The 14,581-nt window shown below is 32.1% G+C and overlaps 1 protein-coding gene across 1 annotated transcript in view; it reads left to right on the forward strand.

Moving 5' to 3' along the window:
- LOC123258725 (Down syndrome cell adhesion molecule-like protein Dscam2) overlaps positions 1-14,581 on the forward strand; it is a gene marked incomplete in the record, with an annotated part of 496,366 nt that overhangs the window by 77,074 nt on the left and 404,711 nt on the right. The window contains 1 exon segment of the mRNA XM_044718910.1: positions 11,731-11,877. Within this exon segment, the coding sequence (XP_044574845.1) occupies positions 11,731-11,877 (147 nt within the window).

Genomic DNA, 14,581 nt, shown 5'->3' on the forward strand with positions numbered 1-14,581 from the left:
TCGACGAGTGGGCAGAGGAATTATCGTTTCCGGTTATATACCTTGGTGAATTTCGTGAATTCCGAGATGGAGTTAGAGTGACTCAATTTATGATGGCAACGAGTGAATTGCGTCGTTCAGATAGAAGAGGGGTGATACCAAATAAGCTTCTTTATACTGCAATGAAAATAATGCGCCTAAGAGTTTGCAATGCTTTGAAGATTGGATTTAAACATATCGGCAAGAATACCGAGATAAGTAAAGAACGCGTACTATCTGAAGATTATATTAACACCTGTTTAGATAGCAATTTAGCTTTTCTGAAGACCATACCAAATTCTGCAGTTCTTAACAATCAGTGCTAACGAAATAGGGTGGCCAAATCTTCTTAGAATTTTACACAAATTCAAAAATCAGGGAGGAGAGCTGACAGATGAGCAAATTGAAGCATTGAATTATTTTGAAAAAACAACATTGATCAATGAAGATGCTGTTACCTGCGCAATTTACTTCAATAAGTTGATTAATGTCATCATGCTGATTTTACAATCACAAAAAGTTTGTCCTTTTGGAAAGTATAAAGTTCTTAATTATTTCAAGCGTATTGAATTTCAACACAGGGGTAGTCCACACGCCCATATATTATTGTGGTTGGATAATGCACCAAAAGATGCATTAGGGGACAATTATGAAGAAGCAATTGCATTAATTGACACTCTAATTTCAGTAAATTCATCAAATGCTTCAGGACATATAAAACTTCAAACGCACAAACATACATTCACGTTCTATAAGAATACTCGTGCTAATAATCGCCAATGTCGGTTCGAGGCGCCTTTCATGCCTATTCGTAAAACTGCCATCCTAATACCATTAGACAAAGAAAATCCGGAGTTAAGTATACTTAAATCCCGGTTCAATAGTATACGGAGAAATTTAGAAGATAACAATTACGATAATATTGAACACTTCTATCTAAGCAATAACATTACATCAGATGAAGATTATATTAATATTTTACAAGCTGGGATAACACGACCTCGAGTATTTCTAAAACGGCAACCTTCAGAAAAATGGCACAATTGCTTCAATCCTTTTATATTAAATGTGGTTGGATCTAACATGGATTTTCAATTCATCACGGAAGAATATTCATGCGCTCAATACGTTGTCGATTACATCAATAAGACTAACAGAGGAATTAGTAATTTACAGCAAAAACTCGTCGAGATAATAAATGATAATCCTGACTTTGATATTATTGCTGCTACAAAGAAGCTTAGTGTAAACGTACTCAATACAATCGAAATGTCTAGTCAAGAAGCTGCTTGGTTTCTATTACGTGAACCAATGTCCAAGACGTCAGTGGCTATTGATTACATACCAACATACTGGCCTCAACAGCGAGAACGGATAAGAAAAACGTTAAAAGAATTGGCACAACTTGAGGACGATGATATACAAATATGGAAGGAAAATTGGTTCGATAAGTACGAAAAAAGACCTGTTGAGCTTGATAAGATCACTCTAGCCCAGTTTGTTTCAAAATATAATGTTACTGCACAAGGAGAAGTAAAAGAAAGAAAACTCCAAAAATTATAAGGTACAGAAATTATGATTTGGGAAAAGAGTTATCAGAGTACAAGAGAGAAATGGTTACGTTACATATGCCTTTTAGAGTTGAAGAATCTGATGTTTTGACAGACATGAAATTTTTGCGTATTTTCGATGAAAATGAAGCTTTAATAATGGAGAGAAGAAAAGAATTCGAATGTAATTTAGAAATCGATAAAGTGATGGAAATTTGCGCACGATTATGTCGCGAAGAGATTAAACTCAACAACTCACAGGTAGAAAATAATAACCGGAATGAAGTTAATGCACAAGAAAATCCAGATCCATACCAACAACTTCTTCTAGATCCACATTCGGGAATCAACGAAGATGTATCATCAGCAATAATGAGTAAGCTTGGAGCAATATGGAAGAAAAAAGATAATTTGATGGAAACTCAAGAGTTTCTCGAACTAATGAGAAAAACAAACGCAAAGCAGTTTGAGCTGGCACATCATATTATATGGTTATTAACTTCGAAAAACCCACTCCCATTACAGCTGTTTTTGACTGGTCCTGCTGGATGTGGGAAAACTTTTCTCATTAAGCTGATTATGGAAATTTGTAATCGGTTCACAGATACTGATGGTTACTGTAACGCATATCTCGCTTGCGCTTCAACAGGGAAAGCTGCGGTTGCCATAGGAAGTACCACTGTTCATACTGCGTTTAAAATCACTCTTTCTAGTTTTCAAACGCCATTATCGAACGAGGTTAAAGGTTTATATAGAACTTTATTCCAGTATGTTAAGATGATACTCATCGATGAGGTCAGTATGATCGGGGCAGAAATGTTAGAACGCATAGATTTAAGATTGAAAGAAATAACAGGAAATTTTGATTCCGCTTTTGGTGGATTGCACATCATTTTTATTGGTGATTTAAGGCAGTTACCTCCAGTTAGAGCAACTCCAATTCGGAAACAAAAAATACAACGCATTGATGGCCAACAGTTGTGGAAAGGATTTAATTTCTATGAATTGACCGAAGTTATGAGACAAGAAAATGCTCAATTCTCTTCATTGCTAACAAAAGTTGGAAATGGAAATTGATTAGATGAACAAGAATTGCAACTGATTGAATCGAGGTTTTGTTCAGAGGCAGAAGCGACGGAATATTGTCCAAGTGGTATTCGATTATTCAATGATAATCAATCAGTCGATGCATATAATTTGAAAATATTAAGTTTATCTAAGGAAACAACGAATTCACTGGCTGATGACGAATTACATGGTTGTCAAGGTGATCGCGAAAAAGAAAGGGCCGCAAGAGCGAAACTGTACAAACTTAGTACAATTGACACAGGAGGATTACCATACGAAATTATCTTCGTCCTAGATAAACCCTACATGATAACAACAAATGTCGATATTGCTGATGGGCTGGCCAATGGAGCGGTAGGCAAATTGGCACATGTTGAATTGGGTGTTGATAATAGAATTTTACGAGTTTGGCTTATTTTTCCCAATGGCGTTGGTGCTAAAGTACGTGCAAAAACGGCTGGCTATGCAATTTTAAAAGGAATAAGTAGTTTAGCAGTTCCTATCAACCGCAGATCCGCAACAATTCCTCTTAATCGGAATAAATTATTTCATGTAAAGAGAAACCATTTTCCATTAAAACCAGCTTGCTCACTGACGATTCATAAATCGCAAGGCGGAACCTTTGACGAAATTGTTTACAAATACAGTAAAACATGTGAATGTTCACAGTCTTTAGTTTACGTAGCCTTATCTAGAGTCACGGCTCAAGAAGGACTTCATATTGTACCTAGTGATGGACATCAACGTTTTTACCATGGTAGACGAGAAAATGAGGCAATGCTCCTGCTACGAAACGAATTCACCCGGCTTTCAACTGTCCATCTCAATACAATTGACAGAACGATACTCGATAAAATCAGTGAAGGGAATATGATCATCTTTTTTCTCAATTGCCAAAGTCTCCGGGCATATGCGCGTGACCTCTGTGGCAGTATAATACAAAAATCACATGTATTAATGTTATCAGAAACTTGGATTGGTAATGATGAATTGGTTGACATTGAAAATTTTCATCGTATCGCACAATACAGACGACCAAGCGTTAATCGTGCAGAAGGAGTCGCTATCTATCAAAATACTGACTATTTGGATCACATTTCTAATGTCTGCGATGATACTAATTTGAGAAGAATTAACATAACTAAATCTGCTGTAGGAGACATGTGTGCTGCAAGATACATTTTGCCTAATGGTAAAGAAATTGTGATGATAACTGTTTATATTTCAGTCAATCAGAAGGTGACAGACATAATAGATTTTCTCCACGAAGCATTGTTGGTGTATACAGAAGAAGGTTCGAAACTGTTAAAAAAACGTTATCATGAACTTCCACTCATACTTGGCGGAGATTTTAATGTCGATTTTGATAAAGATGAACACTTAGTACAATTTTTAAAAAGCAAACTTAATTTAGATTTAATTTCTGGTAGAACACTTGGAACGACTAGATATGGTACAACTATTGATGCGGTGTTTTCACGATTCATAACTCATGTAACTTCCGAAGTTCACGTATCGTATTTCAGTTACCACAAACCTATAATTACAGTATTTAAGAATGATATTATAATTCAAAGTGAAAGAAATCAATCATCCTAAAATTGGATTTGTATAAATTGAACACAATTATTATTATTATTATTATTATTATTATTATTATTATTATTATTATTATTATTATTATTATTATTATTATTATTTATATTGTTTTGTAACATACTTTATGTAATACGCTTTATTGAAGTAATATAAATAATCCGAATAATTACAGATATATGTTTGTTTCTCTTATCATTTTAGCAGATGCGTTCATTTGCCTATTTTTTCTATTCGATATATATCATAATTATCGTTCGTAAGGAGTAAACTCCAATCGTGCGTCGTAGCTGACACACACACACATTTTTTTCTTTCAAAATTTAGATTGGGTTCTGATAGGGATTTCCCCCTTGGGATCTAAAAGGGATTGTCCAATGAGGGCCGCATAGGACTTTGCGTGACATCCCCATGTGGGGTCCCTATTAGGAAACCCAACGCGGGTCCAATAGGTCTTACATTAAAATTTCTAGTCGGGAGGAGGAAATTTCCTAACAAAAAATTTCGAGTCTCGGAACTGTAGGACCAATATTTTAAAAAATTATGTCTATGCAGCTTCTGACAACATAAAAACGGATGATTAATAATATTTTGAAGAAAAAATTTTTTTTCGACGATTAATTTATGTTTTTAATTTTGCAACAACGAAAATTATTAACAAAAAACTGAAAAATGAAAATTTTTTCATTTTTTCAACGGAGATCTATTCTGAAAACTTCCAAAAATTGCTCCAAGATAGGAAAAAAATCTAAAATTTATAGTAAAACAATTATCACACTTGCAATGTTCATGTTCAAGCAGAAAAAAAATTATTAGTTCACTATTGCAAAACTAATTGAAAAATTGTGATAAAAAATTTTTCCAGGCAAATTATTGTTTATTCATCTATCCCGTAAGCCCCTGAATATTTTCATTTCTGAAATTTTATATTTAATATGATGAAATAATTTTTATTAGTAAAGTGTGTGGGAGATAGGCAGGGTTCAATGATATAATTAATAAAAGAGTTGTATAAATTATATGCAACGTTTATTCAAAAGTAGAAATTATATCTATGTATATTACACGAGGTGTATGTCTTGACAACTAGTTACAAATTGTTGGAGAAGACATATAGGCCGATATGCATGCATGCATGTGTGTGAACCGGCGCAACTAGCATGCGCGATGAATCGACGGCTAGCGTAGTGTGAGTAGTGTACGTGTGAGTATTACTATCTCCAACAAAGTGTTCAAAGTAGGCGTAGCTTACGTAAGCCAAAACACCCGTTTTCGGTCGTATTTTTATCCCTATATATTGATCCTACAGTTCTGGGAGTCAGAACTTTTCTTTAGGAAATTTAAGGTAAACGCCCCAATAGATGATCATGTACCAATATATGATCACTCCATGTATTTGTATACCTATATTTGTGAATATAGATATACAAATACATGGAGTGATCATATACTGGTACGTGATCATCTATTGGAGCTTTTACCTTACTTCTATTTTTAAATCATTTTTTAAATTTAATAAATCTCCATTAGTTTTTGAGATATTTTCAAAAAACTAAACCCCCTTTTTTTCAGTTAATTATTAATAACTTTTGCAATTTTTACAAACGGAACTACATTTTTTTCAAAAATCATCTAGATGCCATTCCAAATCGAATGACAGCTCAATAATAATTTTCGGAGACTGCTGAAAAAAGTTAACCAAAAAGACACTTGTTGGCTAGACTACAACTATCGTTTTGAGTTACGAGCGCTACAGAAGAATCCGTTGACGAATAAAAATGACAGAAAAAGATATATTTTATTTTTTGAAGCATGAATAATTTTTAAGTCAATGAGACTTATGAATAAAAAATTACGAAAAAATTAATCTTTTTGTCTTCATTATTTTTGTTAATAAAATTATTTTTAACTTCTATAGTGCCATACTACAATCATTTAAAGCATAAAAACTATTTTTTTATATCATAAATATACCTAGAAAAATTGTATTAGTCAGTTCTTTTCGTTAAGAAGTAGTTTAATACGTATCCATCAATAATTGAAAACAAAAATTATCGAACAAATTTTTATTAAATTAGCTATTAAAAATAGGCTGTTGATTCTTTAAATTCGACAAAAAATCATCTTTGTAGAGAATTTGATTTCCTACAAAACCATACCAAGGGTTTTTTCATATTTGGTATATTGAATTTTCTATAACCAAAAAATAAGTGAAACAAAACTTTTTTTGGCGAAAATTCTTCTTTTTGCGAGCGCTAACTGAAAAATGAAGATAAAGCGCTCAAATTTTGACACAGATTTTTTTTTCGTAACTCTCAACGAAATTTTGATATGGGACCGAAAAAAAAAATCCGATTTATTTGGCACAGTCTAATGCATAATAAACGTTCCTATTAAATATGTATCTATGAAACAAAATAAAACACAATAAATGTAAAAAAATAGAAAATTACTTTTGATGCTTTCGTATAGAATTTACGCCACTTCATTATTTGCAGTGTTACGTTCTGGGAAAATCCAAAGTTTTTTTCCCAGATAAATAACGAAATGTTTTTAATAAATAATTTTCAAGTTTTGACCTCATGAGGAAGTCAATAGACTCCAGGTGGGTCGTGTCACTGATTGCTCCGCAAAGTACTTTTTAAATTTATTTTTATGTTTTTGATATTACTTTCAATTTACCTGCCCTCAGGTAGATGATGGAAAGAGAGCCTGAACGCTGGCTAGTGCTCCAGGTGCAGGAATCATGGTGAAACGCTGATAAGCGCTTTCAACCCTGAGTTAAGGATTTAATAAATTTCTATATTAATCGATAAACAATTAATAATGTTTATTAATAAAGAATAGGCAGATTCAGCTTCAAACCAGCAGAGATTGCTCCTCTGCTAAGTCCTTGGACTGGCTGCTCCAGAAGAAGTCTGAAGACAGAATGCATGTATAATAATTTTTACAATGGATTTTTAGGTGCCCGTCAGGATCAACCCGGTCCAGTACAACTCCGGTCAAAACAACTCACTCAAAATGACTTAGGTCAAAACAACTTTGGTCCAAAACGACTCTGTGCCAAAATAACTCCGCACAAAAAACTCCCGGCAAAAACAATTCCGGAGTAAATCACTTCTGCCATAATAACTTTGTGCCAAAATAACTTGGTACAAAACAACTCCCGGCAAAACAACTCTGGAGGAAATTACTCCTGACGTAATAACTTGATGATGTCTATATTTTTATTTGATTAGACCAGAGTTGTGAAAATTTTAATGAAAAATATTTTCATTAACTCATTAAATTCAATTCTCTAATGAAAAAATTTTCCACTAAAAAATTTAATTTAATTGTGAATGGAAATATTTATCATTAAAAATATTTTTTTAATGATTAGTAAAAATCATTTAAATTAAAATATTAAATTTAATGATTAATGGAAATATATAAAATTGAAAATTTTTTTTAATGATTAATGGAAATATATAAAATTAAAAAATTTTTTTAATGATTAATGGAAATTTTCAAAATTAGATATTAAATTTAATCTTTAATCGAACTATTTTTCAACTTTCCGCTATGAAAATCAATGATTTTCAAAAAATCGAGAAGTTACCCTCGCGGTTTTGATAATGCCGTAAAAATACCGTAATTTTTCGGCACTTATGCTCATGCCGTATATTTACCGTTATAATTCGGTAATAATGCGGTTAAACTATAGTTGTTTTGGCCAGTTTTTATACTATAGTTATCCAGTATATATACTGCACTTATGATGTACAGTTACCAAAAATATACTATACAATTACCGCATTAATGCCCAAATTTTACCCAAAAAATTCCAAATAATTACCGTAATAATACAGTAATTTTGCCGAATATTTTCTGACATAATGGACAATTATTAAAGATTTAGTTTTATTTTTAGTTCACTTCTATGTTAGAAATGAATAAAATGAAAAATTTAAAATTTTGCTTTTTATTCTCCATCGCTACTTTGCATAAACAAATACTGTTTTTGAATAAAAAATATGTAGAATATTATTTTTTAATTAGGTATTTAGCGATAATTAATATAAAATAATACATATGTTAAGTAAATATATTCTAATTTTAATTTCAATTTTTAATTTCTCATTTAGAAAATTGCAAATTTTCTAAAATCAAAAAGTTATATTGTTTCACGTATATAATTATATTATTTAATTTTAAATATGCTTATCGTAAGATGGACGGTGTGGCTTAATAATGTATATAGAATAAGCAAAAAAACAATATGGTATATAACGGGTAGCTCAAATGGTAGAGTAGCCGACATGTCCCCAGGAGGTTCTGGGTTCGAATGCCAGTCCGAGCGTTATTTAATTTGACACCATTTTTTAAATATGGTTTTAATACAGTCATTTTACCGCCTTATTACCGTAAATATCCCGCATTTTCAGCGTAAATGTATCGCATTTTTACGGTAAATGTTCCGTAATTTTTCGATAAAAAAACTGACCAAAACAACCGAAAAAATGCTGAAAAAATACCGCATTAATACTGTGTAATTGCGACATATTTTCGGCATTTACAAAACCGTTAGAGTAGTAGTTGTACCCTGATTTTCGAAAATCGAAAAAATTTTCGAAAGAATTCAAAAAAAGTATTTTTTTGAAATAATTTATTCGATTAATGCCGGATTGTTATTGTAGTCGTAATTTAATTTATAGCTTTTGATTATCGGCGTCAATTGCTATGAAGAACGTCGAAATCGGTTAATTGGTTCGATAGACATCGTTGTTGAAAAATATAAAACACTAGCAACCTGCAGTCACTATGCGAACGCCGAGAATTGTCAACAACAAATAAATAAAATTTGCTTAATTACATATCGACTTTTGTTAAATTGTACTGTATTTTCTTAAATATTGATATTCTTAAATATATAAGCTCACTCCGACATTACACTCATCAAGAGCTTTCATTTAAGTACCCACATCATTTTTTCATATATTTATATATGTTATATATATGTATAGATGAAAAATATATAAAAATGCATGTGGGTACTCAAATGAAAGCTCTTGATGAGTGGAACATCGGGATAAGCTTATATCTTAAAAAATTTCAATAATTAAGAAGTGACGTCGTATTTTGTCTACTTATGATATTTTTTACGATATAAACTCATCAAGGCGACTGCGTGGCCGAGCGGTTTAAGTCTTAAACTGCCGTACAGCAGTCGCTCAAGCGTGGGTTTGAGCCCTGGCAGTCGCAATTTTTCTGCGATTTTCCGGGGCTTGCTTCCTTGCTGACTGTACCTTGACCAGGTCTCTGTGGTTTCCTCGGTCACTGTGCCCCTGTGCTAATGGGCGGGGCACAGGCAAATGCGGGTACAGACTGTAAGTCGGCCACAGCCGCAAAACGGAGGGAATAGTAGGAGGGACGTAAAAAATCCCATATGTCGAGGCCTAGAAGGCTGACGCGTGAGGTCCTGCTGGAGAAAAGGAAAGAGGAAAAAAAAAGCGGAGGAATAGCTACAGGATTATATAAGAGGAATAGCTACAGGAGGAAATAGCTACAGGAGTAGCTTGGAGGGGGCCTGGTACTACGAAGTAATGCTAACGCGGTCCCGCAGTATCAGGTACAAGAGAGGGGAGGGTTTTAGTGAGTAAAAATCTCACACTACCGGCAACCAAATCATCAACATCTAGCCGGTGTCTTATGAAGATTTCCCTCCTCTCGCCGAAAAAAAAAAAAAAAAGCTCATCCTGGAGTTACACTCACCGAGACCTTTTATTTGAGTACCCACATCAATTTTTCATATATTTATATATGTTATATATATGTTATATATATATATATATATATATATATATATATATATATATATATATATATATATATATATATATATAAATGCATGTGGGTACTCAAATGAAAGGTCTCGATGATTATAACATCAGGATGAGGTTATATCTTGAAAAATGTCAATAGTTAAGAAGAAACAAGCACATTCCTTTATTATTGACATTTTCAAAAATATAAGTTTATCCTAAAATTATACTCATCGAGACCTTTCATAAGAGTACCCACATGCATAATTGATATATTTGATAAATATGACATATAAGTACATATATCAAGTAGATATATAGGACATATATCAAAAATGCATCTGTATACTCAAATGAAAGATCTCGATCAGCACAACATCAGTAGAGCTCATATTTTAGAAAATGTGAATAATAAAGAAATAATAGAGTAAGTAAACAAAATTCGAACGCTCTAGGGCTAAAGTCGATTTGCTGTCAAATGTTTTTTTTTTAAATAATTTCATTCAAAATTAATATTAACTAATTGGATATAAAAATTTATCTTTTTATATTACATCGTTTTAATAATCAGTACATCTTAATCCGAATTTTCCTTATTCTTAAATAAAATTGTTTCGAGTAAAAAAAAATGGTGATGCGCTCGAGACAGGGAGTCCAAACACACTATTACATTCAATTATGAATGACAATACTTTGATTAAAATTAAATCGAATGATCAATGAGAAAATTCATCATTAAAAAATAACTTTTAATGGGTAATGAAAATATTTATAATTAGAAAACTAAAATTAATGATTAATGAATATATTTTTCATTAAAGAATTAAATTTAATGGTCAACAAAAATTATTTCCATTTAAAAACTAGATTTAATCCTTAATGAAAATATTTTTCAAAAATAAATTAAATTTAATGACCAATGAAAATGCTAATGCATTAAGAAATTTAATGCATTATTTGCAACTCTGGATTAGACCCGATATAAAAAAAAAATTTCTAGGGGTCCAGGGGCGAAGCCCCGGCGTGGGTTGGGGAGCAGAGCCCTCCACTTTAATTAATAAAATTTTATTATTTTAATTCATTTTATATAGTAACATTAATTAATGTAATTAAAAAATTCTTGGGGTTCAGGGGCGACGTTTCGGCGGGGGTTAAGAGGCGGAGCCCCCTATTTTAATTAATTAAATTTTACTTATTTAATAAGATAAAAATGTTTGTGTGAATTGATTAGTGTTCATTTTATCTGTAATAAGTTGAAATTGTTATTGATGATGATAATGGTGATGAGCATGATGATGATGACGATCATCATCATCAGGATCATGATGAACCGGAGTTGTTCTTGTCCTGAGTTGTTTCGTCCGGACTTATTGAAGTCAAAGTTGTATCGGAGTTATTTTGACCTAGCACTGATTTTTATAATGATATTAAACAACGCTGCATCTCAGGTTGCCCTATGAGAACATCAACGCAGTTCAAATCCAACAACGTAAATTGTTTAGTCTACTGGGCTACGTTGACTTTCGAGGAATCTATTATCTCGAGGTATTTCCGTTACAAAATACCTCGAGTGATGATTAATTAATTTAAATATTAATTAATAAAATTTAAAATTTGCCAGAACGTAACAGAAGTAATGATAAAATGAATAATCTTGTAAATAGATAATGAAAATATTTTATATTTATTTACAGATGGAAAATTCCATTTACTTCCTACAGGTGAACTTCTGATCCATAGTCTAGAATTCAGTGATCAATTCTTAAGTTATAGGTGTAGGACAATGCATAGACTAACTAGACAAGTGGTTGTAAGTTCGTCAGCGAATGTCAGAATATCAGGTAATATATATTTTTACCGTAAAAGATACACGGAAAAAATGAAACCCGACTGATTCGTTTTCGGCACCAGACTCAGTCCTGTGCAAGAAAAAATGCAAGAAAAATTAGTTTACACCAGACTGAGTCGTGTGCGAACCCGAATGAGTCTAGTCAGCACATGACTGAGTCCTGTGCTACACTCCTGAGTGCACACGACTGAGTCTGGTGCCGAAAACGAACCAGTCGGGTTTCATTTTTTCCGTGTAGGTATCATTTGAAATTATGTATTTTATAATTATACAGTATATTTCTGACTGCCTTATACAAGTAGCTGTATCACACCCAAATACACACACACACACACACACACACACACACAGCCGCACGGACACCACCGCGGAAACAATCAGGGAAGCTCCCTGTGACCTTAAACCGTTGAGATCTGATGAAAACTCGATTTTCGCAAAATGGGATAGAACCAATAATTTCCCGAATTATAAAAAATTATTAATTTTTCTTAGCGGAAAGTTAAAAAGCGCTGCGATTTGTTTTTATAGTGACCCGAAGCTTCAAATTCTTTGTTTTCGCAAAAATTACCATTATGAGTAAAATCTCGATTTTTATTTATTTTCTCAGTTCTTTTGATCGAAGAGATGAACTTTTTAACGAAATTAAAAAAAAAAAAATAAATTAAAATTTTTAATTTTTTTTCAAAATTTTATCGATTTTTTTCGACTGCTATCTTTCCGAAGGCATTAGCGTTACCCAAATCGTACCACGTAGAGATTGCCCGGTCAGATTTACGCTTTTTACACTCTTGTGTAAGATAGGTGGTGATTTAAAGAGTATCATTGCCATTAAATTTCATGAAAATTTGAATCGATTCAGTTCGCTAGATTTTGAGAAATTTCAAAAATAAAATTTTTTAAAAATGGTTTTTTTTTTTAATAACTTCTAAACGTCTCTACCGATCAATTTCAACAATTAATCTGCTCTTAACCTTAAATAACGACGTCAATTGCCACCAGTCCCGTCAAAATCAGTTGATTCGTTTGGGAGTTACCGAAAAAGAAAAATTTCGAAAAAAGTGTTTTTTTTTTACATAACTTCGACATTTCTTTTTTGATCGTTTTTGATTAAATAAAATAATTATGAAGCCCATAAAAACTGCGTCGAATACTACCAACCGCGTAAAAATCGGTTCATTCATTCAAAAGTAATTGCGTTTTGAAAATTTAAATTATACTGTTTTATTAAACTTATATCAGACTTTTGAGCTCGAAAAGCTCAAATTTCGAAACAGCTAACTCTTTGAGCTCGGAGAGCTTGAAATAAAATATAAATTATATTTTTGAGCTCGAAGAGCTTAACTTTTTTAAGACAATAAAATTAAAAATCGAAAGTTTCGGACCTCGAGAAAATGACGGTTTTAATGAAAAAACTATAGTATTTCATAGACCCTGAAACCTGAAAATTTTTTTCTGAAAACTATATCTAAAAACAAAAATATTCGTTTTGATCCGGTCCTAATTGGTCGATTTTTGAAAAAGTTCTAGCATTTGAAGAAAAAAAAATTTGGAAAACGGTTGACCCTAACTAAAGGCCATCCCTGCAACGTCCCGCCAATTCGTTACCTAAACGCTTGAAATTGCACTTATGACGTTTCTGAGCTCTTCGAGCTCAAAAATACAATTTGTGTGTTATTTTTAACTTTTCGAGCTCAAAGAAATAGCTTTTGTATGCTTTGAGCTCTTCGAGCTCAAAAGTCTGATAAAAGTTTAATAAAATAGTATTTTTTCAATTTTTAAACTGCAGTAATTTCTAAATGAATAAATCGATTTTCACGCGGCTGGCAGTATTCCACGCAGTTTTTTCAGAATCTATGATATACTTTTGAACTCAAACTGATCGAACCGAAAATCTTAGAGAAATATGAAAAATCAACAGACTCGATAGTCTGGCGCCAAGTTCCGTTCTCAAGCCAGACTACCGAGTGAGTATATACCGTAAGCAGAACGTTTTTTTGAGGTTACAAATTTTTTTTCAAATTTATTTTAATTTTTTTTTATATGATATTTTATAATAGTAGTTCATGCTTTTTATTACGCGTATTACTTGATTATTATCAATTATCTTTATAATTTCTATTTAAAATTATTAAAAATAGTCAGCACAAACTATAGCAACCCAGATTTTTAGATTTTAACTTTTTTCTTATGTAAAAAGCGGACGGCCAGAGACTAAATAATATATGGATGCATGCTAATCTTATAATAGATGGGAAACTACAGTGGAAAAAAGATATTTGACAGCTTGCAATTATACACGCCAGGCAGCGCAAGAATAACTTTTACAGGAACTACAGCTTAAAGGGGATAGTTTGCCACCGGAAATGTATTAAATTAAAATTGTCAATTTTTATGATAATTACAAAAAATACTATAATCCGAACATAAACAGTTTCACTGTAAAAAAATCCCGCCAAGTCCACGTTCATAAGACTATTAAGAAAAAAAAATTTTATTTCTTTACAAACAGATATAAAATAAAAAATTAAAAAATCCAAGTAACCGATATACATAGTTGTATATGATTTTCGGAAATCAGAAAAAATTTTGTTGTTGATTTAAAAATTAAAAGAAACAATTTTGGAACGTACTTGGTGTGCGTCATTGTGTACTTCAATTTTTAACTTCCCGCTATGAAAATCGAAGATGACTATCCC

This window comes from Cotesia glomerata, linkage group LG2, assembly GCF_020080835.1.
Source record: "Cotesia glomerata isolate CgM1 linkage group LG2, MPM_Cglom_v2.3, whole genome shotgun sequence".
NCBI classification, from domain to species: Eukaryota; Metazoa; Arthropoda; class Insecta; order Hymenoptera; family Braconidae; genus Cotesia; species Cotesia glomerata.